Here is a 25,398-nt window from a genome sequence, read left to right on the forward strand (position 1 = left end):
TATGTAATGGAGTCATTGGTTCTTTCAGAAGAGAGGGATCAAAGGAAACAGGGTAGGAAAGGGAAGGAGATAAGCAAGGACACAGTCCAGCTGGAGTTCAGCTTTAGAAGGCAAGAGGGTTGGCATTTGTGCTCTGCTTTCTGGGGACCAGAAGGCATAATCTTGGTGAGGCAGTGTTTCCAACTGAAATGAGGAAAATAACCTGAAGAACACAGCAAATGTGAGCCAGGAACAAGGGGTGGGTTCACAGTTTTTAAAGTATCTGGACGAAGTACCAGTGACATCAGTGCCACCTTCTGTGCAGTTCCCTCTCCTGGCTCACCTAATTCTTTCTCTGCCCTGCTTAAGAGATGTAAAGACATAGCCTCATCCTTTGAGGAGATTTTGACTTAAGCCACAGTCCCTTCCTCATTCATTAGAAAATTTCAATGAAGTAAGAAATATTATTTTATTTCTTAAGACATTTCACACTTGTAAAATAGAATCAGGATATGTACGGGAAGCAACTACTCTTCAAAAAATGTGTAAACGTATTCCTTCAGTTCCTCAGACCTTGTTCATAGCAAAAGGAGGGAGAGGAAACTATCTTTTCCACTCAGGTAGAGTAGTAGACCCAGCAGCCGCTCTGGAGATGGCCCCAGCAGCAGAGCTAAAGTCGGGGCAGTAGGATAAGAAAGAAGGCAAAGATGGAAGGAGGTGCTATGTCCTAACAGCTTTCACAGACAACTTTTTCTTAAGTAAATACTGCCTTGGGTAATCAATATAAGTTTATAGTAATTGAGACAAAATCATTTTCATTTGATGGAGGCAGGGGTAACCAACGAGATGGTTAGGATGATAAGCAATTACAACAATGATCAAGGAAGAATTCATACTTCTTTTCAGGAAAATTCCAGAGCTCCAATAACCAAACATTTCTGTGAATATCTGTGGGGAGATTCATGGGAGGCCAGATAATGGATTGGATATTCAGACCAAACTTCATTCCATTTCACCCAAACTAACTCATAATTTTACATCCTTATGATATTTTTCTTAGCTGCCACCTTTCTAACCCCAAAGAAATATATGTAAAATACATTATAGGCACACCTGTTAACACCTAGGGTATTGTTGTCATAAAAATTGCATGGCAAAGAGAGATATTCAGTATATAGAAAACTTTTTTTAAATGCACAAACTGTACTAGGCCAAAGATCTAGATTTAAAGAGAAATGTTAGAGCAATTTGTAGCTCTGCTTCAACATTTATTTTACCAAGAGATCTGATTATGGGTATTTAATATGAGACTTCTTTGCTCCCCTGCCAAAAACTAGAGTTCTCACATTCTGTGAGACGGGGTATGATGGTCAGAGATCAGACTCCAATTTTATGGATAGTAAAAAGGTGAACAATACCACTTTGGATCTGCCCGGTCCTGACACTATAGAGTATAAGATACATTCGTGGAGGGAACAGAAAATACATATAACTCATAATGAGGTGCACAGTGTGAAACCTGCCTCCCAAACAATGAATCAGAGACAGTCCAATCATTGTGACATAGAAAACCAAGATACAGCAGATATGAGAGACACAGGTGTTGAGGCCTTGGCCCTCTTCTCTGGAGGAGATGCTCAGAACACTTTTGAGTATCAACACATCAGAAATAAATATAATCAGAGAATTTAACACAAATATGAGGACTACAAGCACAGTTGGATATAGTTGATTGAAGATGGTGATGGCGTCAGCACAGGCCAGTTTGATGACATCTGATGCAGGCAGAAAGCCTAGGAAAGGACATGGGTTTGACAATAGGAAAAAACATGAGGGGTGAGATTAGAGGGAAAACAGGTACAAATCCCCTCATCAGAACTCCCAGCCCAGTTTTCAGCACTTGAGTGTTAGTGATTTTAGAGGTATATCTAAGGGGGTTTCAAATGGCAATAAAATGATCACAGGCCATAGCAAGCAAAACACCAGACTCCACAAAGGAGAGTGAGTGTAAAGAGTAGGTTTGAGAAGAGCAGGCTACAGTCTCCATCCCCCTGTGATCTAACCAGAGACCTCCCTGCACAGAGGCATTGTGGCCAAGGCCAGCCCTAGATCTGTGGCTGCCAGCACAGCCAAGAAGTACACACGCTCCTGAACCGTGATCTTCCTTAAGGAAAAGGAGGGTACTGTTGCCAAAAAGGACAGAGATGTAGATAAAAAAGAAGGCGTGGAAATCCAGTGATGCAGTGCCGCCAAGCCTGGAAAGCTCATTGACAATGAGGATTTGGAGTTGCTGTTGGGTCATATGTTGGGTTTATCCAGACAGATGTCCTTTTTCTCAGTTATTACCACAGAAATGCAGCTCTGCTTCCAAGGTATCATTCCAACTACATTGTCTGAGAATTCTTTATTAAAGATAATGACATCAGTATAAGCTATTGTTTCTCAAAACATATTCTTAGGACAACCTGTATCTTTTGTGTTCTTAACTGCATATTCCGGGGATCATCCCCCAGCTACTTAATCAAGTCCTTGGAGTTTCATGTCTACATTTTAACAAGCTCCCCAGGAAATGTTTGATGCACACTACAACTTAGAAACCATTTCCTTTAACTGTATAGACTTCACAGAAGAATCCATACTGGAGGGATTTCAAGGAACCCAACCTGTAAAGCTGTAATTGCCTTCACAGTAGTAGTGATTTCTAACCACATTATCCTGTATATGTATGACTTCTTTGAATTCCCAACAAAAGTCCCAGGGGTCTAAGGAAAAGAAGTATGGGGAAAAAAAGCTTTGCCACTAACACTGTTGCTAAGAAGCAGACAGATACGAGGAAGGGACGCTGTGCCTGCCAATTTCATGATTAGTACTCGGGAGACAAAAATGTTTGCATTTAGTGTAGTGCTCATCCTAGGTACTCCAGAACTACTCACAACTCACTACCACAGCCCAGACTAATGGAAAGTCAGGTTATTATACACCCTTGGGCTGGAGTAAATGGTTAGCCCAGTCAAGGACATACCTCATGGTAGGGTTTATCCTTCAGTTTGAAAAAATTTACCTTATTCCCATGTATAGGCACACCTCATTTTATTCTGCTCCACTTCAGTGTGCCTTGCAGATACTGCATTTTTTACAAATTGAAGGTTTGTGGCAACCCTGTGTCAAGCAAGTGTATCGGCACCATTTTTTCCAATAGTATTTGCCCACTTAATGTGTCCATGTCACACTTTGGTAATTCACACAATATTTCAAACTCTTCCATTCTTATTATGTTTTTACAATGATCTGTGGGCAATGATCTTTGATATCACTCTTGTAATTGTTTTGGGGTGCCAGTAACCATGCCTATGTAAAATGACAACCTTAATAATACGTGTGTTCTGCCTACTCCACCTACCAGCTGTTGGCCCCTCTCTCTCCCTCTCCTTGGGTCTCCCTGCTCCCTGAGACCGCAAATAGAGAGGCCAGCTAATGTCCCTACAATGGCATCTCAGTGTTCAAGCGAAAGGAAGAGTAGCACATCTCTCACTTTAAATCAAAAGCTAAAAATGAGGAAGCCTCCCAAAAGCCAAGACACGCCAGAAGCTAGGCCTCATGCACCAAACAGGTAGCCAAGTTGTGATGCAAAGGAAAAGTTCTTAAATGAAATTAGAAGTTCTACTCCAGTGAACACATGAATTACAAGAAAGTGGAACAGCCTTGTTGCTGACATGGAAAAAGTTTTAGTGATCTGGACAGAGCAAACCAGCCACAACATTCCCATAAGCCAAAGCCTAATCCAGAGCTAGGCCCTAACTCTATTCAACTCTGTGAAGGTTGAGAGAGGGAAGCTGCAGAAGAAAAGTCTGAAGCAGAGGTTGGTTCATGAAGTTTAAAGAAAGAAGCTGTCTCCATAACATCAAAGTGCAAGGTGAAGCAGCAAGTGCTTATGTACAAGCTGCAGATTCTCCAGATCTAGCTAAGATCATTAATGAAGGTGGCTACACTAAACAACCGATTCTCAGTGTGGACAAAACAGCCTTATATTGAAAGAGATGCCATCTAGGACTTACATAACTAGAGAGAAGTCAATGCCTGGCTTCAAAGCTTTGAAGGACAGGCTGACTCAATTGGAGCTAATAAAGCTGGTGTCTTTAAGTTGAAGCGAATGCTCATTTCCCATTCCAAATGTGCTAAATCTACTTTGCCTGTGCTCTATAAGTGGAACAACAAAGCCCAAATGACAACCCATATTTACAATGTGGTTAATTGAATATTTTAAGCCTACTGTTGAGACCTGCTGCTCAGAAAAAAAAAAAATGAAGATTCCTTTCAAAATGTACTGCTCTTTGACAGCACACCTGGTCGGTCACCCAAGAGCTCTGATGGAGGTGGACAATGAGATTAGTGTTGTTTTTATGCCTGCTAACACAACATCCATTCTGCAGCCCATGGATCAGGAGTACTTTAGACTTTCAAGTCTTAGTATTTAAGAAATCTATTTTGTAAGGCTGTAGCTGCCGTAGATACTGATTCCTCTGAAGGATCTGCATGACGCACACTGAAAATGGAAAGGATTCACCATTCTGGATGTAACTAAGAATACTCATGGTTCATGGGAAGAGGTTCCAATATCAGCATTAACAGGAGTTTGCAAGAAGCTGATTCCAGCCCTTATGGTGACTTTGAAGGGTTCATGTCTTCAGGGGAGGAAATAACTGCAGATTTGTTGGGACTGGCACAAGAGCTGGAATTAGAAGTGGAGCCTGAAGATATAAGTGAATTGCTGCAGTCTCATGATAAAACTTTAACGGATTAATTGCTGTTTCTTGTGGATAAGCAAAGAAAGTGATTTCTGGAAATGGAATATAGTCCTAGTGAAGATTGTTGAAATGAGAACAAAGGATTTAGAATATTACATAAACTTAGTTGATAAAGCAGCAGGGTTTGAGAGGGCTTACTCCGTTTTGAAAAGCTCTACTGTGGGTAAAATGTTATCAGACAACCATCATGTGCTACAGATAAATTGTCCATGAAAGGAAGAGACAATCAATGTGGCAAACTTCATTGTTGTCTTATTTTAAGAATTTGCCACAACCACCCAGCTTTCAGCAACCACCATCCTGATCAGTCAGCAGCCATCAACACTGAGGCAAGACCCTCCACCAGCAAAAAGATTATGATTTGATGAAAGTTCATTTGGTCCAATTTTTAGCAGTAAATATTTTTAAATTAAGACACTTACATAGATTTTTTTATACATAATGCAATTGTACACTTAAATGACTACAGTATAGCGTAAACATAACTTTCTATATGCATAAGGAAACCAAAAAAGGCATATGACTCACTTTATTGTGATGTTCACTCCTTTATGGTGGTAGGGAACTGAACCCACAGTATCTCCAAGGTATGCCTGTTGTTTCTTTCTCTCTTTCTGTTATTTTTCAGTCAGCCTGCTATAATATCTCCCCAGAACCTGACTTTTCTCTTTTTTCTCATTTTATTTTGCCAGTGTAAGCCACCACCCTTAAGATAGTCCCAAAGAAAATCATCCTCTTACCTTGGATCTGTACAGATGAGATCTAGCTGCAAGATTCCAGCAGTGAAGAGGTGCCAGACAACTGTGCACAAGGCATTGATTCAGCCCTTTTTGACTGACCCTAAAGGATAGAAAATTGACAGAATCCCTTCTTATTCTCCATGTTTTGTCTTCAAGAATAAGAGACAAATACCAAAATTTAGTGATTATTGAAAATATAATGAGTATCATTTATTCTTCAGTCACTGGATGCAAAGATAGTCTCATGTATCTGCTCCTCTTCTTATCTATTCTAAATACAACTTAATTTCCCTACTTCTTTCACCCTTTAGCCATGATCTTTAACCCAATCTGTTAATGCAATTTTGTGTAGAATTCTCTCTCATAAAAAAAAAAAACAATTAACACAAATAGTGAATCACTGCAGAGAAAGCTATTCAAAGTGGAAGGGATCAGTTCTCTTTTGCCAGTAACCTTTAATTCAGTTTCCTTTGCTTTATTCACAAGAATTCCATGAAGGTCTATACTTCATGCTGTGGAAAATTCATGTCTTCAGCTAAGAGCTTCTCTTGGTTTTTGAGAATAAGGACCTTAAAGGAATATACAAAAGATAAAGAAAGACCATAGGAAAAGAAAAAGGTTACAGGTTGAGGGTAGAATCAGGGAGAAAAATCTGTAATTGCGTATGTTGAAATTCAGGTCCTTCTACCATTTATAGCTATAACTCTTCTCTGACTCATATAAATTAAGTGGTACTTCTGTGTTCATCCTCTAGGAAGGATACGAAACATAGGAGGTCAGCCTATTCATACCGCTGGGCATGGCAGATCTTAGTACTCATGCCCAATCTCTTCCAAGTACAGACAGATCTGTGCACTCATTGAGAGCGTTTGGCTTTAAAGATCCTTCTCTTCTTCCTCTGTCTCCTGTCTAGTCAGCATATAGAGGAGTCTCTCAGTACCCTCTCTCTGCATCTGCTGGACATTTCCCCATAGTCTTGATTGTTGGAGATGAGGAACAGGGGTCTTGGGTCTTGCCTGAAAACTCAGATCATATGGCTCCTTCCCAAAGTTCGCTAAGAGACTCCAGTCAGTGACATTATTAATGCCAAAAGCACCTCCCCAGAGGTTTTCCATTTTCTGCCAACTGGGATTTTGAGGAATATTTTCTGTATCCTAACCACTCCTGTGAAAGAGATTGACAACTTAATTAATCCCCCCAGAGTCTTAAAGTACCTTCTCTGAATAAGATATGGATCTAATAGGGTCCCAGGTGGCAGCTTTGTGTGTGAGAAATCAGAGTGCTTGTCTTTGTGGCCCCAGGAAACCCTGGTATCACCTTTGGGAAGCCATTTATCCTCCACATCTACTTTAAAGGCCAAACCTTTCCCAGTTGCTCTCAGGAGGAAACATGCCTCTTCTTGGCCTAAATCTTTTGGATGTTAATTATATTTTCTGCTTGGTTTATCTCAAAACTAGCTTGAAAGCAAAAATTTAGATGAACTAGAGTCACTATGGTAAAAGCCAGTCAGCCTCCCCTAGTACCCAACTTGAACCCATAATCTGCAATCCTCATTATATTCTTTTATTGGGAAATTTTTATTTTTTATTGGGAATTTTTCTCTTTTCCTAGAAATGCAGTGAACATAATTACAGCACAGTGCTTCAGCTAAGTACACCCTCTCACCTTGGTCCCAGGGAGGATAATATCTGTAATTTCCCCTTCAACCTGATAGGAACCATCTACCTGTTACTGATTTTAGGGAAAAATAAACATATATTACCAAAAGAACAAATTTCCTGTCTCTGAAGTAATATTTCAGTTTTTGTCATGCTTTGTTAGGCTCAAAATAATGTTTAATGCAAATTGGAGGTGCAGATGATTCCTGCTTAAACCATCAACCAGTAACTAGCTATTGTGAGCTGAATGGTGTCAATCCCCAAATGTTCATATGTTGAAATCCTAACTCTCAGTACCTCAGAATGTAACTGTATTTGGAGATAAGGTCTTTACTGAGGTGACAATTAAAATGAGGCTGTTCGAGTGGGCCCTGATCCAATCTGACTAGTGTCCTTGTCAGAAGAGGAAATTGGGGCACAGAGAGACACCAGTGTGCACAGAGTAAAAACTATATGGAGACAGAGGGAGAAGTTGGCCATCTACAAGCCAAGGTAAGAGGCTCCAGAAGAAACCAACCCTGCCATTACCTTGTTCCCAGATTTCTACCTTCCAGAACTATGAGGAAACAATCTCTATTCTTAGACCACATGCAGTCTATGGCAGTTTGTTACGGCAGCCCTAGAAAACAAATACATAGCAATAGAAATGTGGAATGTTACATAACCTCTTTAATACTAAATATGTATTTAGGTAGAAACTTAATTTTATAATGTACAGGACTGGATGCTAGAAATTACAAAACACTGATGAACAATATAGTAAATTTCCCAAAATGACCTATAGATTTAATGCAATTTCTCTCAAAATCTCAGCAAAGATTTTTAGTTAGACTTATTCTGACATGTATATGGAAAGACAAAGGATCTAAATAGCTTAAACAATTTGAAAAACAAAAAAAGGGGATGAATAACTCTATTAAATATTAAGGTTTATTATATAGCTATAGTAATCAATATACCACTAGAACACTTCAGGATGGCCTAAGTAAAAAATAGTGATAGCACCAGATGCTATCTTAGCTTTTGCTTCTGGATAACCTACCCTGTGTCAAGAACATAGTCAGTTATAAGGTATCATGACCATCTGTGAAAGTACGAATTTCATTGCTTAACAAGAATATATGTGTTCTGGATAGAGAGCTACTGTAGAGAATAAACTATGTCATCCCACAGGTGATATCATGACTATTTCTGCTAACAGGATAAATTTAACTATATGAAAGGGTACATCCAACTGTGGTTATAATTGCCAAGGTCACTCTGAGATGAGAAAAGGATGTAGGACATAAAAATAGTTCTTGACTCCAACCTTACAATATAAGCAAAATTCATTTTGTGTTGAAGTTAAAACAAAGCTATTGTAAAATAACAAGGATTTTTATTCATTAATTTTGAATTTAAGATTTCTTAAATATTACACACAAACAAGAACCATAAATAAATCAACATTAAAAATAACTTATTTTGTGAAAAAAGTCATTATTAAGAAAAATGTTAAAAACATCTACCGAGTCATAACTATATTTGACATAAGACTCATATCAGTGATTTATAAATAACACCTGAAAATCAATAAGAAAATGACAAACAACTGGCTTTTTCTTAATGGGCAAAAGACCATAACAGGTACTTCACAAAAGAAGAAAGTGGCCAATAAATAAATATATGAAAGTGTGTGCAACATTATTAGTCATCAGGGAAATGCAAATTAAAAATCACAGGGAGGTACCACTACACACTCAGTACAATGGCTTTTTAAAAATCCTGAAAATACTTAATATGAAAGATACAAACTAATCGAGACTTTTGTACTGCTAGTGGAAGATGAAATTACATAATCACTTTCGAAAGTGTTTGACATTATCTACTATAGATGAGCCTATGTTTTTCCAAGGCATCTTATTCCATATCAGTAGACCCAAAAGAAATTCATACCTGTATGCACAAAGCAGTCAATTAAGCATGTATCAGAATGATCAGAGTAGCATTATTTGCATTAGATTCAACTATTACAATTCAAGAGTAGAAAAGTAAATATGGGGTGTATACCTACAGTGAAATACCATACAGAAATGAAAATGAACAATTCACTGCTACCTGCAAACACACAGCTATCACTCACAAACTTGATGATGAGCATAGGTACCAAACAAAAGAACACACAGGTATGATTCCACTCATATAAAGGTCACAACTAGGTCAGGCTCATCTAGAAGGTGGACTGTTGCTGTGCTGGCAACAGTCTGTTTCTTGTTCTGGTTGCCAATTACAATGGTGAATTTATTTTGCAACAAATTTATTGTGCCAGAACTTTATGATTCAGTCTCTTTCTTTATGTTAATTAGCTTCAATACATTTTTTATTTTTAAAAAGTACTCATTGAAGCCTTTCCTGATTTTCACTTTAGGTTTACCCATAGTGCACTTTCACAGTACTCTTTCCTTCCTCACTGTATCAATAATTAAATAATTAAATAAAATTAATTTAGCCTGTAATTAAATCGAATTTCATCTTTCCCTTAATGAAAAAAACAAATGTATCTTGTGTTTATTTATATATCCTCTACATATACATCTTTGATTAAAATCTAATGTAATCGATTTTTGAAAACTTCTTACTAAGTAGAATAGTGTTCATGAGTGTTTTAAATCCAGAAATGAAAATTCATCTCCACAAAGACACATTAAATTGCCTGTGACATCATCTACTTGCAGTAGCAGAAACTGGGGAATATGACATTGATTCTATAGTTTAATCACTTGGATATTATTGTGCTACAAAATTATGAAAGATGGATTCTGTATTTCAAATAGTTCACTGTTTAATGGGGGGAAGATAGTCTAAACTATAAATAATTAAAATAACTGATTGTGACAGAGGTGATAATAGTTGACGTTGATTGCTTATTGCATACCGAGTATTGTTTTAAGTGATTTATATTTAAACCTCACAACAACTGTATTCACTGATAATTACCAATACATGTGTTGTAGAGATAAAGAACATAAGGTACAGTGAGGTTACATACCTTGCCCAAAGTACAGCAAGAGCCAGAGGCACAGTGTATATCAAGGACTTAAGTTCCAACATTCATGCTTTTCATGACATGTGTACTGTGTTGCCATTTTTCTATGGGAGTAGAGAGACACCTGGTTTCCAGATAATCAACAGTGTGATTTCTGTTCTCTGTATCTTAAAAAGGACTCCCTTCTTTGCTCTGTCTTCTTATGGAACATGTGGGAATGGAGGATGTTGACAATAATGGGAAATCAGGGCTGGGAAAGGGGAGCTCCCTTCCATGAGACAGGGCTCCGGCTCCCTCTGGCTGCCGCCAGACATCACAACCAGTGGGAAAAGGATGGTAGGGGGGGACGCCTTTCCTTCACTAAAACGGATCTTCTGCTCTCATCTAATTTGCACACATTCCTCATTTTAGGTTCTGGGGTTGGGAGTTTTCACAGATAATTGGGGAAAAGTACTCCCTCTAGAATCCTCTTTCAGTCCAGATTCCTAGCAGCTCTCCTTGTCCTCCCATATGCTGGTAGATGTAAGTAACTAACCGCTCTCCTACCAACAGGGCTTATGTAAAAGCTAGGGCACAGAGACCTTGGGGATTTCTGTCCAAATTCCAGATCTCCCAAGCGGAGAACACAAATGAAGATGAAAGGATGTCAGGCGGGAGGCACCAAGGGAAGGGGGGAGGACACGGAGGGAGGGGTGATAAGGGGCCTAAATCAAGAACGGACCCTGGAGAGGGTTTTCAAAAAATAAACATTCCTACCAGAGCCAGGGTTCTGTGCAGTTTATAAAAAGAATGGTGCTAGGACTAAATCCTTGATAAGGCTCAGGATTCCAGGTTCATGGCTATGGAACTGCAGGATGAGACAGCACCAACACTCAGGTCAGTGAGGGTATCTAATGCATGTTTTCACTGACGTCTCACTGCAGGCACCAGGGTTGAGGGGGCAAGAAATAGAGAGACGGCTTCTTGGCAAGAGAAAAGTAATAGTATTTATCTGTCAAGAGTATGTGGAGAATAGGCATGTGTCCTTAAGACTCTCCATCATGTCTAAAACCTGGTTTCTTAAATGATCAGCTCATCAGATGTGTAAAATAAGGCCCAGGATAGATTCTGGGACACATAAAGCAAAGGAGAATCATGGGAGCGAACCAGGTGGTGGACGGGGAGTTATGAATAGTTCTGTAATCATCAGAGGCTCAAACACTTTCTGGCGAGTAGTCACTATCTGAACATCATCCAAGACTTAATAAACCAAGTCAAAATTAATCTCGGATGGAATGTGGGCATTGTGTGCCTTTAGATCAGGGATGGCATTTTTCAGAGCTGTATATCTTCAGCATTTGGAAAAGTACACAAGGCACAATAGGCATTCAGTACCTGAATTAAAATTGGGGTAGAGTTGTTCTTTCCATATCTCTTACAACAACCCTCAGAGAATTTCCAGGTCCTGGGGATACAGAGCTATGTGTTTGGAGTCAATCAAACACTTGGTAGGGTGTATCAGTCAGTCTGCATGCTTTGATGATTTAAGAACCTGCTCAAACTCAAGCATGTAAAATGATCAGGAAACCAATTTGTATATTCAGGCGAACCAATCATTCAGTGACTGAAAAAGAACACAAATTATGTGTGAGGCATTCTTCCAAGTATTATGCATTGAGAATGGAGCCATGTGAAGCCCTGAAGGTAGAATAAACAGAATAGATTACAAATATGAACGATCTAGAAAAAGAAAAATAAGGGACAAAGTTTAGAAGATTAAAAAAAGACATGGAGAGATGAATTAAGTATTTGAGATAAAAGAGGAAGTATCAGGAAAAGTGAAAGCCCAAGGGAAGGTGAGGGGACATGTGAAAAGTAGGAGCCTGATCAGGATCTCTGGGGTGTCTGCATAGAGCCCACAGTTTATGCAGCAGGACCTGAGGCTTTGAAAATTGGCTTTTCAATTATGAAAACTCAGGTCCATGCTAAAAGATTCTGGAAGATGATGGGTGGCTTCGGGGATAAGGCAAAAGTCTAGAATTTTTAACACCCCCACAGCTCAGATTATCTCACATCCCACAAAAACATGGCACTGTTGGTATATCCAGCCAGTAAAATCCAGTCGAAATATAAATCCAGTAAAAATGCCCATATTTTAAATATGAAAACAAAAAAGAGAGACAACAAGCTTAGTTGTACTCCTAAATACTATGAAGATTTCATCCGTACCTGGACTCTTTCTAATCACAGTTCATAAAAAAGGACTCTGCTATTTGCTTAATGTATCACCTTAGACATGAAACCAGTATGACTCTATAGAATGGGGGAGATAGGCATTGTAAGGATTCCCCCCCAAAATGAGGTACATGTAGTGTCCTGGTGTCCTGACACATAATGGAAACTCAGTTATTTGTTCCTTACATTTGCTTTTCATCTCTGTCTTCCCTCTCTGCTGTCCCAGCACCTGCTTTAATTTTGCATAAGTGGAGGTATTTTCTGAGCCTTTCACTTTCATGCAAGAGTCAGCTATTCCTCCTCTTCTGACCCCTGTGAAGACAGACTTGCTTTTCCCTCAGCCTGCTCCAGTTCCAGTGTTCCAGACTTAATGTTGTCTTTAGCTACCATCACAAATACCTAAACTCACTTACCACTCTCCTTCTCTCCTTTCCCTTTATACTCAGACATATCATCTTTTATCCACTGCTCAGATGAACTCTAGTTTAATACTTTTAGTTGCAAACCAATCCAGCCTCCTTAAAACCCATCATCTTATGGCTGCTACTCAGGCCTCTTAAGAAAATTTGACCCATCTCAGAGTGAATGAATAATCCTGGTGTGTACCCACCAGATAGAAATCAGGAAGGTCTGCTCAGTTATAATAATAGAACTTCAAAAGTGAAGAATAATTTACCCCTTGCAAAATACTTCCCCATTGGCAGTTGCATTCCATTCTCACACTTTATGTCTTGAACATGACTGGGCAAGGCAGAAATTACTAGCACCATATAAAGATACTAAAAACAAAGCCCAAGACTGACTTTTCCAATATCATTATTGCTACAAAGTGGCAGAGCTGGAACTTCAGCCAAAGTCATCTGAAGGTGAAAGCCCAATAACCTTGCAGACGTTTTTTTTCATAGACAAAAAGTGTTCCAGGGAGTCATGCATTAAACTCTCACCAAGATATTTTTTTAAAGCATGTGAGATGTACCGTCCACACCAGTCAGAACAGAAGATGGCCCCATTTTTCTCTGGCTCATGCCAGCATTGCATTTTTTTGCTCCCAGAGATTGGCTGCCTACACCAGATGATACCTTAAAATTCAAATGACACAGACTTCTCACTTCCATAAAATCCCATGAGACTCCATAGCTTTTAAAAAGTATTTTTCTATTTTCTATCTTTCTAAATAATTCATTTCTATCTTTGTAACTCCAAATAGGTGATAAGCCAACAGTAATGTCTTATGCTTTAACAAATAGTGCTCTCAAATGTTTATCATAAAATTCACCTTGATTTCTCATTTTTGTATCTGTATTACTAAATTATGAGTCTTTGAGACACAGCACAATAACCAAGGTACTCTGATGCTAGGCAACATGGATTTCAACATCTACACATTTTGGAGATAAACTCATAGGATCAATTCATATCATTTTTGTAGCCTCCACGAAGTCTCTAGAGCTTCATGACTGAACTTTCCCTCCAAACATACTATTAGCCATTCCATCAAACCAACTGAGTTTATTTATTTGATTTTTTTACTTTGTTTTGCCATGGCATGTTCATGCTTGTTCTTCCAACACTGCTTAGAGCCAATGTTCTTCTCATCTTTCAGGTTTCATGCATTCTGGAAAACCTTTATGTCCACCCTCAATACCACGAATCGAGATAAGGAGCACCATGAAAAACACCCTGAAAGTTCCAGTGCTTCTATGGCACTATTCAAATGTAGTGATTTCTTCTTTCATTTTGCTGTATTTTTGTAGGTTATATTATTTGTAAGGACATCAACCGGGTTTGTTCTGCCTACAGTACTGTATTCACAATATATTGTCCAATAAGCTTATATATAGTCAACCCTAAACAATATGTAAATTTGTCCTTTATACAGTCTGTTCTCCCATACTTAGGAATCTCCAGGGAATGACTAAATTACCATCTTCTCTGTCACTGAAAGTCAAGACTGATAAACATATTATGAACAGATAGCACATTCAAGGGCAACTTCTACAGAACCAGAGCTTCTATTGCATTATCTGAAGGGAATATTTTCCTCATTGTAAGGGCTGCAATGTTGCTCAACACCACTTCTTCCCCATTTCTGCTTACTGGCTTCCCAGGCATGGAGAAAGCACATCACTGGATCTCCATAGCATTACTGGTTGTTTACATCTCCATACTTCTTGGTAATGGTACCCTTCTCTTTCTCATCAGGGATGACCATAGCCTCCATGAGCCCATGTACTATTTTTTGTCTATGTTGGCAGCCACGGACCTTGGAGTGACACTGACCACTATGCCCACAGTTCTGGGAGTCCTGTGCTTGAATCACAGAGAGATTGGCCATGGAGCCTGCTTCTCTCAAGCCTACTTTATACATACTCTTTCAATCGTGGAGTCTGGTATTTTGCTTGCTATGGCTTATGACCGTTTTATTGCCATCTGCAACCCCTTGCGGTATACTGCCATTCTTACCAACACCACTGTACTGAAGATTGGGATGGGGGTGTTGACAAGGGCCAGTTTGTCAATTACGCCAATAATTATTCGCCTTCACTGGTTTCCCTATTGTCGATCCCACGTACTATCCCATGCTTTCTGTCTACACCAAGATGTCATCAGGTTAGCCTGTGCTGACATCACCTTTAATCGTCTCTATCCTGTTGTGGTTGTATTTGCGATGGTCTCACTGGACTTTCTCATTATCTTCTTCTCCTACATTTTGATCCTCAAGACTGTCATGGGCATTGCTTCTGGAGAGAAAAGGGCCAAGGCCCTCAATACATGTGTTTCCCACATATGCTGCATCCTTGTCTTCTATGTCACTGTAGTTGGTCTGACATTTATCCATAGGTTTGGAAAGCATGCTCCGCGTGTGGTCCACATCACAATGAGCTACGTCTACTTCCTTTTCCCCCCTTTGATGAACCCTGTCATCTACAGCATTAAAACCAAGCAGATTCAGAGTAGTATAATTCGCTTATTCTCTCTGCCTCCTTCTACAATATAACTTTGGCTCACTGTTCTCCAAGGTATAACTCAGGGAACCTGGACAAGCTGACAGCTTTGTTGGTAAGGGCACTAGGGAGAGGTAGTTCATGGAAACCAACTCCTTGCTTTCTAGAGCATCATCTTACCTTGCCCATTTATTCCTGAGTTGCTTGTGACATAAAATATGTACAATAACAAGCATATAACTCAATTGTCCAACTGATTTACTGTTTTTGCAGGTAATTAACCCTGTTTCATGAGCCTATATAGCACCTGATACATGATTCTTAGATCTATAGTATTTTTTTGAGTTAAAGCCAATTGTTTTTTTATATCTGCATGTATTGGCTCTGATATACCTAGTGATAACACTCTTGATCTCAGACAATCATCTAGTTGTGTTTTTTTTTTTCTCAAATAGAGCTAGTTGTTATTTATAGAAAATTACACTTAATAAAGCAATGAGCCTTATACTGTCTTCATTTCAATATGGCAACTATAGGGGAAATATATCTAAGTATATCATATATCTAAGTCTGTTCAGTTATAGACAAATAATTTCTTATTTATAGGCAAATCTTTTTATAAATGTTTATCATGCATTGTTTTAATACTATATATGTAAATAATGTAATAATAGACATGTAATTCTTAATTCAGATAACCACTGTCTTGATGAGTTAGTCTGAGACACTGCTGAACAGAGATATGCATTTTCAGATAGCAGAGTGGTGTTTACGTTCCACGTTGGAAGGACATCATCAGTAAGGTGAGATGGGTGTTCCTGGAATGTGCAAAATACCAGAGTTGAGAAAGAGTCAGTCATGTGTAAGTGGGGAGAAAGGGAGAGGATGGAGGTGGTGCTTGTGACTAGAAGGAAAAATTATCTCTTCTGGCTCTGAATATCTATCAAAGTAAGTTTTGTTCACATGGGGAGAAGGAGTTCATGGTCCTGTGGCCAGCTGAAGAGCCAATGCCCCAGACTTAAATAATAGGTTTTTAAATGAATAAAAAAGATATTCTTGTAAACAGAAGATAGAGTTTGAAATACCAGGATTTACAAGGGGCCACCCAGTGAATAGTTATGTCCCCTCATATAGATGAACTCTGTCCATGGGCTTTGTTATACTGCTATCAAAGTGGTCTCTGACTTCTGCATCATCCACTCTTTGTCACAGAAACATAAGGGTTTCCCAGAATTCCTGGGATTTATGACTAATATGGAGAACACAAACAAAGACCACATCTTTAGAGCAGCTTCCAGCCCATTAAATGATCTTTACCAGATCATCTCAAGAGACTGTTTATCTGTTTATTCATTTATTTATTTTTATTCAACTCAACTGTGTGTCTGTAATTAGATGTGACATTTGTGTTTCTTCTTTTATAGTTTCTAGGCCGTGTGTTTCCTGGAAGATAATGACATCATAGAGATAATCTTTAATGAAATACAAATTTTTTATTAAAACAAATGAAACTTAAAGTGACCCATGCCTCTCTGTGTGTCTGTTGGTTATTCTGTTTATGTCTCTGAGTCTGCATGCCCCTGGAATGTCTCTGTTATCATGCCCTGTAGTGCCATCAAATATTGGAGCATCCTAAATTATATTCTCATCTAATACCCTCAAAAATACAAGATCACAACTCTTTAAGTCAGAATTCACCCTTCCCTTATACTCTTTAGAGTGAATTCAGGGGGATCTAAGCTAAGTCAATGGAAATCTTTCTTGATTTTCTCTCTAGGTTCAGTTGTCCTGAGGCCTGCTATAGCAGATTAATATAAAGGATAGTAGGTTAAGAATATCTTTTATAAAATCTTCAACTGGGTACATTTGATTGTTACCCACAAAAGTTTCTCTCTTCCCCATCTGTCCTTATCTTGCAGAGATGGGATAGAGGGATCAGAGAAAGAGCTCATAAGAAACAAAGAACTGCAAAGTTCAGTTTATCTTTGATACAGCTGAGTCATGTGAAGCCAAGCAGAGCCCTGGGATCACAGTGGCCCCAACTGAACATCTCAAGAGTAGGATCAAGGGGACTCGGGGGAAACTTTTCCTGGTCAATTTAATGTCCTGCTCTGATCCTTACATCCACACAGACTTCGATGTGAAGGCAATGTCCTGGGAGTTTTCCAAAACAGCTAGAGCAAAAAGACCATCCTGCCTACCTTTTCATTCCTACCAGTATGTGATACTTATAATTATTCACATTCCTGGTGACTAACGCCCAAACCAGAACACAGGATGAGATCTTGGGGGATCCAAATGCTGCAAGTCCCCCAGGATGGGAGAACAAAGACATAAGGGAGAGAGAGAAATGGGCCTTGGTGAGGACTTTCTGAAGCAAATGCTCCTTGAAGCTTGACTTCTGGTATGATCTAAATATAAATAGGTGGTGTTGAAACCGAGACCTTGGCCAGGGTCGGGTGCCATGATCACATCTATGGCACTGATGAACAAAAGACCCATGAGCAATTCAGTAAGTGTACGGTGTCTCGTTCTGGAAGACTCAGTGTAGGTAATGGGGTGGCATGGTAGGGTGGGGCATGGTGGATTGGTTTATTGGAACTTACTGGGAAAGACAGTAATTGTCAGTCCAGAGGTAATGGGGCATGGGTATATCTCTCAAAGGCTCCCCCCAAAAAGTCGGCTTCCAAATAATCTCTTCTTGCAGGTCTTTGGAACAGGAAAAAGCCAAAATCTGTCTTCCCTTCCCTACTAGGCAGGTATATTTTGGAAGAAAAGATCTGAAGATCCATGGGAACAGAGGCAGATATCGGTCATGTGGTTCAGGACTCTGGGGTGAAGTGTATCCTTTTGCTGTTCTCTTCAGCTGTTCGAACCAGCTTCCATTTTGCCTCCATGTGCTCCACCAGGTGTTCACTCCCCAAGAACCTAAATCATGTTAAGGAGGGAAAGTATGATAACGACCAAGGATGTCAACTAACAGAAAGAAAAACTTGCCGAACAGACGAGTCTCAGATTAAAGCAGAGGCAGACTTCGAGGAATTCAGGATTAGACACTGCTTTAAATTACTACGTATTCCCAGAAGAGAGCCCAGAACCCATCAGGAAATAAGTGTGTAAATCCTGTAAACCAAAGTCAGAGGAGAACTTCTTTGTTCATTCCTTTCCACGTTGAGGTACAGGTGTTGCAGATTTTAAGGATCTCAAACCCAATGTAGATAGGGAATGACAGCAGATCTGGTGCTGAGGTAGAGTGGGTAGGGGAAGGTGGTCACAGTTTTCACCAGCAAGGTTGCTTCCCAGGTAAAAACACTGCTGGATGCTTTGGATATAAGGCCACTCAGGGCCAGTTCACTGGTCTAGTCAGGAATTTATTGTATCTGTAGTTTAGATGATAAGTTCATGGCTCTGGAAAAGTATAAACATTATGTACTGATCCTTATAATGAGAAGCTGGTGCTTAAATCAGGTCTCCTGGATTCTATGTATAGTCTCCACTTGGAGTACTGCAAAATGGAGCAGAAGGCAGGAAGCTTTTATAGGATCGATCGTAAAGAACAAGAGCTTCTCACCAGACACTGGCAACAGTTCAGGCGCTTCGTGTAGGTTGACCGTGTGGCCTACATCTCCTCTGGGCCTCATGCCAGGAAGCCAGTCGCAATTGTAGATGCTATTGCTCAGAACAGGGCTTTCACTGATGGACCTTAAACTCAGCTAAGGAGACAGGCTATGCCATTCAAATTCATGCAGCTCACTGACTTCATCCTCAAGTTCCCACACTGTGCCCGTCAGAAGTATGTTTGACAAGCCTGGCAGAAGACAGGTAAAAGTACAAAATGGGCCAAGAAGATTGAAGCCAGAGCAAGGAAAGTCAAGATGACAGACTTTTATTATTATAAAGTCAAGAAGGCAAAGAAAATAAGGAACTAAATAATCAAACTTGAAGTTAAGAAGCTACAAAAAAGCAGCTCTCCTAAAAGCTTCTCCAAAGAAAGCACCTTCTGCTAAGGATGCAGCTACAGCAGCTGCTGTGAAAGTTCCAGCAGTAAAGATGACCGCCGCACACAAGAAGGCAGCTCTGGAAAGTTCCTGCCCAGGAAGCTGCGGGCCAGAAGACAGCGCTTCTAAAAGCTCAGAAGGGTCAGAATGCTCCAGCCCAGAAAGCCCCAGCTCGAAAGGTGTTAAGGAGGGAAAGTATGATAGTATGATCCCAGCTTGCAAGAAAGCACAAGAACCTATTGGAAAAGTAATACAAGTTCTTTTTGACATGCTGACAAATCTTTAAAAAATAATCATAAGAATAAAGAACAAGAAAGAGTAAAATTGGAAAATATCTGCTTGACTGGGACCACACAGTCAACTTTGTTTGAGATGAGAAGGTCCAAAGTTGGCTTGGCGTTTGGGGATTGGCTGACTGGATACACTGCATTTGGGGTCAGGTGGAACATTACAGGGACAGGGGAGTTTTCTAAGGTTTGGTTTGCTGATGGGGCACCCTGATCAGGAACAACTCCGTCTTGGGCCCAGGAATTTAATTCAACAGCACCAAACTGTGTTATACATGGTCCAAGTTACCAATTAATTGTTCCTCCAATCCCCAAGACTCTTCACACACATGCACATCACTGGCACCCAGCTGCACAGAGTATGCTCATTACTTTGATCGAATCAAACACAGATAGTCCATCTCTGAGTGTGAACACAGAAAGAGGATATATTAAGGCTGATTTTTCTCACAGATACTACTGAACAGATCATAATTTCCAGAATTCCCCTTGTCTAATGTAATACAAGAAAAGAACAACTCTGCTACTTCCTTGCATTTTGACCTTGTGAGGGGCTTTTAATTATTTTCAGTATCAGTTACTGAAAAATGGGGAAAGTCGGATTTTTGCAGGCATTCTGTTAAAAACTGGGGAGCATATGCAACACTTCCAGCCCATGTTTGCTGCACAACAGGAAACAGTCATGTCCTCCAGCCCTGTCTTCCCTCTGTGGTCCCCCTGCCTCATCATGGCATAGGAAATAGCACTGACCAGAGCCACAAAAACAGGGAACTCAGATTTAGCCCTTTCAAAACAAAGTCTCTCGTAGTGGGTTTTTTCTTGAACTCCATCAAGGCAAAATTTGTCTGCCCCGCCTCCTCTCCCATATGAAGCCTAGTGTTTTCATGCTTCAGTTGGTCTGGTCTTTATTTACCAATGTGCCCCTCTCCTTTTCTTGTGGCAGCCTGCCCCCCACCCCCATCCAAAACATCTGTAACTAGATTCTAGCAATTCATTTCAGTCACTGTCATCCCAAGCTTTCTTAAAACCTCATTATTCTAAACCTCGTCTCTAAACATTTTGAGTGAATTGGAATGATTTAACATACCTGAGTGTGAGTGGTCCTAGTCTGCCTCCTCCAGAAAATTAAGATGGCCCCTTACAGTAAATGTAACCAAGACCCTTACATATGCATAGCATCTCACCACTTAACAAAGTCCACTCCCAAATGATACTGCATTTAGTCCTCACAGAGCGAGGAATAGTTCACTAGTCTCATTTTTTCAGATGAGGATCATAGGCTGAGAGAGTAGAAGGCATTTGCCAAAAAAAATCCCTTTTTAAAAATGGGGAAGCTGGAATAGTAAGGATTTCTCTAAAAGTGAAAGTCTAGAGGTCTTGATGGCTTTATACATATATGTTTTGAATTCATTCTAGAATATTCTTCTCTATGCCCATAGTGATACATTGGTATTTCTCTGTGTCCTAGCTTATCCCAACACTGACAGGAGTATTTACAAAGCAGAGATGCTTATGTTTTTGAGGGTTACCTATGATAAAAGGACTACCATGCCAGCCCTTTTGTATGATTTTTTCAAACCAATAAAACCTCCACAATCTAAGCATTTGTTACTCTCATCCTGATTTATCTAACTGCATTGAGTATCAGTTTACCAAGTATCAGTTTGTCAAGCCCATTCTTTCTTTTTATTATTAAGTTATCATTGATAAACAATCTTATGAAGGTTTCACATGAGCAACATTGTGGTTATAACATTCACCCATATTATCAAATCCCACACACACACACCATTGCAGTCATTGTCCATCAGTATAGTAAGATTGTCAAGCCCATTCTTTTTTTTTTTTTAGATAATTATTTTTTATTGAAGGGTAGTTGACACACAGTATTACATTACATTAGTTTCAGGTGTACAACCTTTCTGTTGCCATGTATATAAATTCAACATTTATATACATGATAATTCTAGGTACCAGCTATCACCATACCAAGTTGTTACAATATTTTGACTATATTCCTTATGCTATACATTACATCCCAGTTACTTATTTATTTTACAATTGGAAGTGTGTACTTTTTTTTTTTTTTTGTGAGGGCATCTCTCATATTTATTGATCAAATGGTTGTTAACAACAATAAAATTCTGTATAGGGGAGTCAGTGCTCAATGCACAATCATTAATCCACCCCAAGCCTAATTTTCATCAGTCTCCAATCTTCTGAAGCATAAGGAACAAGTTCTTACATGGAGAACAAATTCTTACATAGTGAATAAGTTACATGGTGAACAGTACAAGGGCAGTCATCACAGAAGCTTTCGGTTTTGCTCATGCATTATGAACTATAAATAGTTCAAATATGAATACTCACTTGATTTTTATACTTGATTTATATATGGATACCACATTTCTCTCTTTATTATTATTATTTTTAATAAAATGCTGAAGTGGTAGGTAGATACAAGATAAAGGTAGAAAACATAGTTTAGTGTTGTAAGAGAGCAAATGTAGATGATCAGGTGTGTGCCTGTAGACTATGTGTTAATCCAAGCTAGACAAGGACAATAAAACATCCACGTATGCAGATTTCTCTCAGAACGGGGGGGTGAGGTTCTAAACCTCACCTCTGTTGATCCCCAATTTCTCACCTGATGGCCCCCCTGCGACTGTGCCTGTCTTAGGTTGTTCCTCCCTTGAGGAATCTTACCCGTCTCTGGTGTCAAGCCCATTCTTGCCTTAGAAATTTCTCCTGTGCACATCTCTCAAAATGAAACTGTCCCTCCTTTTTACCTAACTCCCACACATCTGTCATATACTACATACTCCAGGAAGCTTTCCATGACCACACCAAACCTTGCCCGATCTAATAAAGCAAGTTGCTTCCATGCTCTCACAGAATCCTTTAAACCCTCTACCATATTTTTTATGTCACTGTTACACCTCTTTCTTTCTCTGAATCTACTCTTAAGTTTTAAGAACAAGAACCAAATCTGTCTTGCACACCCAGGGCTGTGCCCACTTTGCCTAGTACATTACCTGGCACATATGATAGGTGCTGATTTTGTAGTCGTTGTTCATATTATGTTTTTCTGTTCTTAAGGTCCTCCTAAGAATGAGTGCTTTATTTTATCAGTGTCACTGCAGTTCAGGGACCTACAAGTAAAAAGGTAAAAGCTACCAAAGGAGAATTTCTGAAGACCTACAGACCTATATGTAGCATTTCCTTAGGAAAAGCCTCATCCTACTATAATGCCCACTATGGTGCTCAACACAGGTGCCACACCCTTTCTGTTGGCTGGCTTCTGGGCCTAGAGAAGACACACCACTGGATCTCCATCCTATTATCTGTGGTCTGCATCTCCATACTTCCTGGCAACGGCTTCCTCGTCTTTCTCATCAGGGATGACCATAACCTCCATGAGCCCATGTACTATTTCTTAGCTATGCTGGCAGCCACAGACCTTGGGATGACCCTGATTCAAGACTTCATCCACAGTCTTTCTATCATAGAGTCTGAAATTTTGCTTGCCATCGCTTATGATTGCTTCATTCCCATCCACAACCCACTGAGATATACCTCTATTTTTACCAACACCCAAGTGATAAAGATTAGGGTGGAAGTTTGCAGGAGGTGATTTGTTCTCATCTTGCCCCCAGTGCTGCCCCTCTATTGGTTTTCCTACTGAGGATCCCATATCCTCTCTCATACATTCTGTTTCCACTAGGATGTTATCAATTAGCCTGTGACATCACCTTCAATCACCTGTATCCTGTTGTAGCAATATTTTCTATGGTCCTATTGGACTGCCTGATAATCTTTTGCTCCTATATTTTGATTCTCAAGACTTTCATGAGCATTGCTTCTGGACAGGAGCTCTCGATCCAAGGCTCTCAACACCTGGGTCTCCCACATCTGCTGCGCCGTGGTCTTCTCCGTCACTGTATTTGGTCTGACATTCATTCACTGATTTGGGATAAATATTCCCCATAGTGTACACATCATAATGAGCTACATCTATTTCCTTTCCCCCCCTTAATGAACCCTGCCATCTATAGCTTTAAAACTAAGATTCACAGTAGAATATTTCAGTTATTCTCTCTGCCTCCATCAAGAACATGACAATTACTTACTCCTATCTGAAAAAGGTCTAAGAAATTATAAACATGATAACTTGACTGGCCCAATTTTCTAAGAAACATATTAAAATAAATAGGCAAATTTCAGAAAAAAAGTGTCTTTCAGATACAACTGTTTGTACACAAACATACATACAGCTGCCCCTTCCTTTTTTTATGAGATTGAAATGTAGTAAGACATTAAAACACTAAACACAGTGCAAACTGCTTAATGTGCTCAGTTGATATTTGTTTTGGGCTCAGATACTCTCATTCTACTATTAGCAGCTCTGATGTGACTCTGAGTTCCAAGACAGGTCTAACAAATTTAAGGCAGATTCCATTTATGGCTGTTATTTTCATAACAACTGGACATACTTGTAACCAACGACTTTTACCCATTTTGTCTCTTGTGTAAAGCTAATTACCTTTTCTAGAACATTGCCATCACTGAAGCAGGAGTCTATCTGAGCTCATTTCCAAATGATTACTATTGAGCACAGTACACATACAGGCCCCTGAGTTTTGGCACACCTTTATGTTTAGAAACACCTGCCACACTTGAAGTTCTCTCTCATGTCTCTCTCTCCCCTCCACTTGCAGACTTGTGAAACCCACTGTATTGCAGTTCCAAGCACTGGAGTAGGAACTTAATGAAATGGACTTTATTAAATTAAATAATAAACTGAACTGAGTGGATGATGTTTCTGCATCTTTATGTATGTATATGTGTGTATATACATATACATATATATATATGTACACACACACATATATACATATATGCATATATATATTCAGCTGTTTGCCTTCCACTATGTGATAGGAGACTCTAAGTGAACAACCAAATTCTCATGTACAGGGTCTGCCGGTTCCTCCCTGAGCATGTATTCTGAGTATACAGAGCCAACCTCATGGAACAACTTTTTCAACTTTCCTAAGCTTCCATTGATGAGTTTTCAATTTAACCCTGCTCCATGAGATGTTGACTTTTAGTGAACAATTTTCAATCATGATGGTCTCCATGCTTTCCTAGGACCTGCCGGATCCCCAAGGAGAGAATAAAATATATAGAGCAGGAGACTTCCAGGGGATTGTTCAGGCAATTTCTTCTCCTCCTCCCTGCTATAGAAATCCACTCATGTGGGGCAAATAAGAGATCCTCAATGAAACCACTATGTTTAACTTATAATAACTTTGAATTCAAGTGGTGGTTTATTGCAGCTGCAAAACTTCTTTGTCTGGTGAGGAGTTCTGTAGTCATTCAGACCACAAGGGCCACAAACTGAGCCAGACCTTATAATAAGGCCTTTATTATATCCTAAGTCCACAGAAATACTACCTGAGATTCTGGCAATCTCTCAGCAACAAGTTCAGAGTCTTGAAAACGAGGTTATTAGTGTCATTGGTATTTGTCATCTGTGGAAATGTTGGGATTAGAGCATACAGTATGCTAAAGACAAAACCATGCTAGGCTAGTTGCAGCCTAGCAATAACTTATCAAGGTTGTCTTATCCCTCCTCCTTAGGCTTAGCATTTCAATAAACCACATCTGATTCTTTTGAACACAATTCAGAATATTTAGATTATACATTAATTGTTAAAAAGCACTTAGGTATAACTTTGAGGGCA

The 25,398-nt window shown here is 39.5% G+C and overlaps 1 protein-coding gene and 3 pseudogenes across 1 annotated transcript; 3 read left to right on the forward strand and 1 right to left on the reverse strand.

The window, feature by feature from the left end:
• Positions 1 to 1,356: 1,356 nt before the first annotated feature.
• Positions 1,357 to 10,272, reverse strand: LOC118933049 (olfactory receptor 51B5-like; annotated as a pseudogene).
• Positions 10,273 to 14,480: 4,208 nt separating this feature from the next.
• LOC118933048 (olfactory receptor 51B6) lies at positions 14,481 to 15,419 on the forward strand. The gene has a single exon (XM_036927016.2). The coding sequence runs from the start codon at positions 14,481 to 14,483 to the stop codon at positions 15,417 to 15,419; it is 939 nt and encodes a 312-aa protein (XP_036782911.2).
• A 3,459-nt stretch (positions 15,420 to 18,878) lies between these two features.
• Positions 18,879 to 19,573, forward strand: LOC130685031 (60S ribosomal protein L14-like; annotated as a pseudogene).
• Positions 19,574 to 22,908: 3,335 nt separating this feature from the next.
• On the forward strand, positions 22,909 to 23,770 carry LOC118933047 (olfactory receptor 51B6-like; annotated as a pseudogene).
• The last annotated feature ends 1,628 nt before the right edge of the window (positions 23,771 to 25,398 follow it).

Source organism: Manis pentadactyla, chromosome 9 (assembly GCF_030020395.1).
Source record: "Manis pentadactyla isolate mManPen7 chromosome 9, mManPen7.hap1, whole genome shotgun sequence".
Classification (NCBI taxonomy): domain Eukaryota; kingdom Metazoa; phylum Chordata; class Mammalia; order Pholidota; family Manidae; genus Manis; species Manis pentadactyla.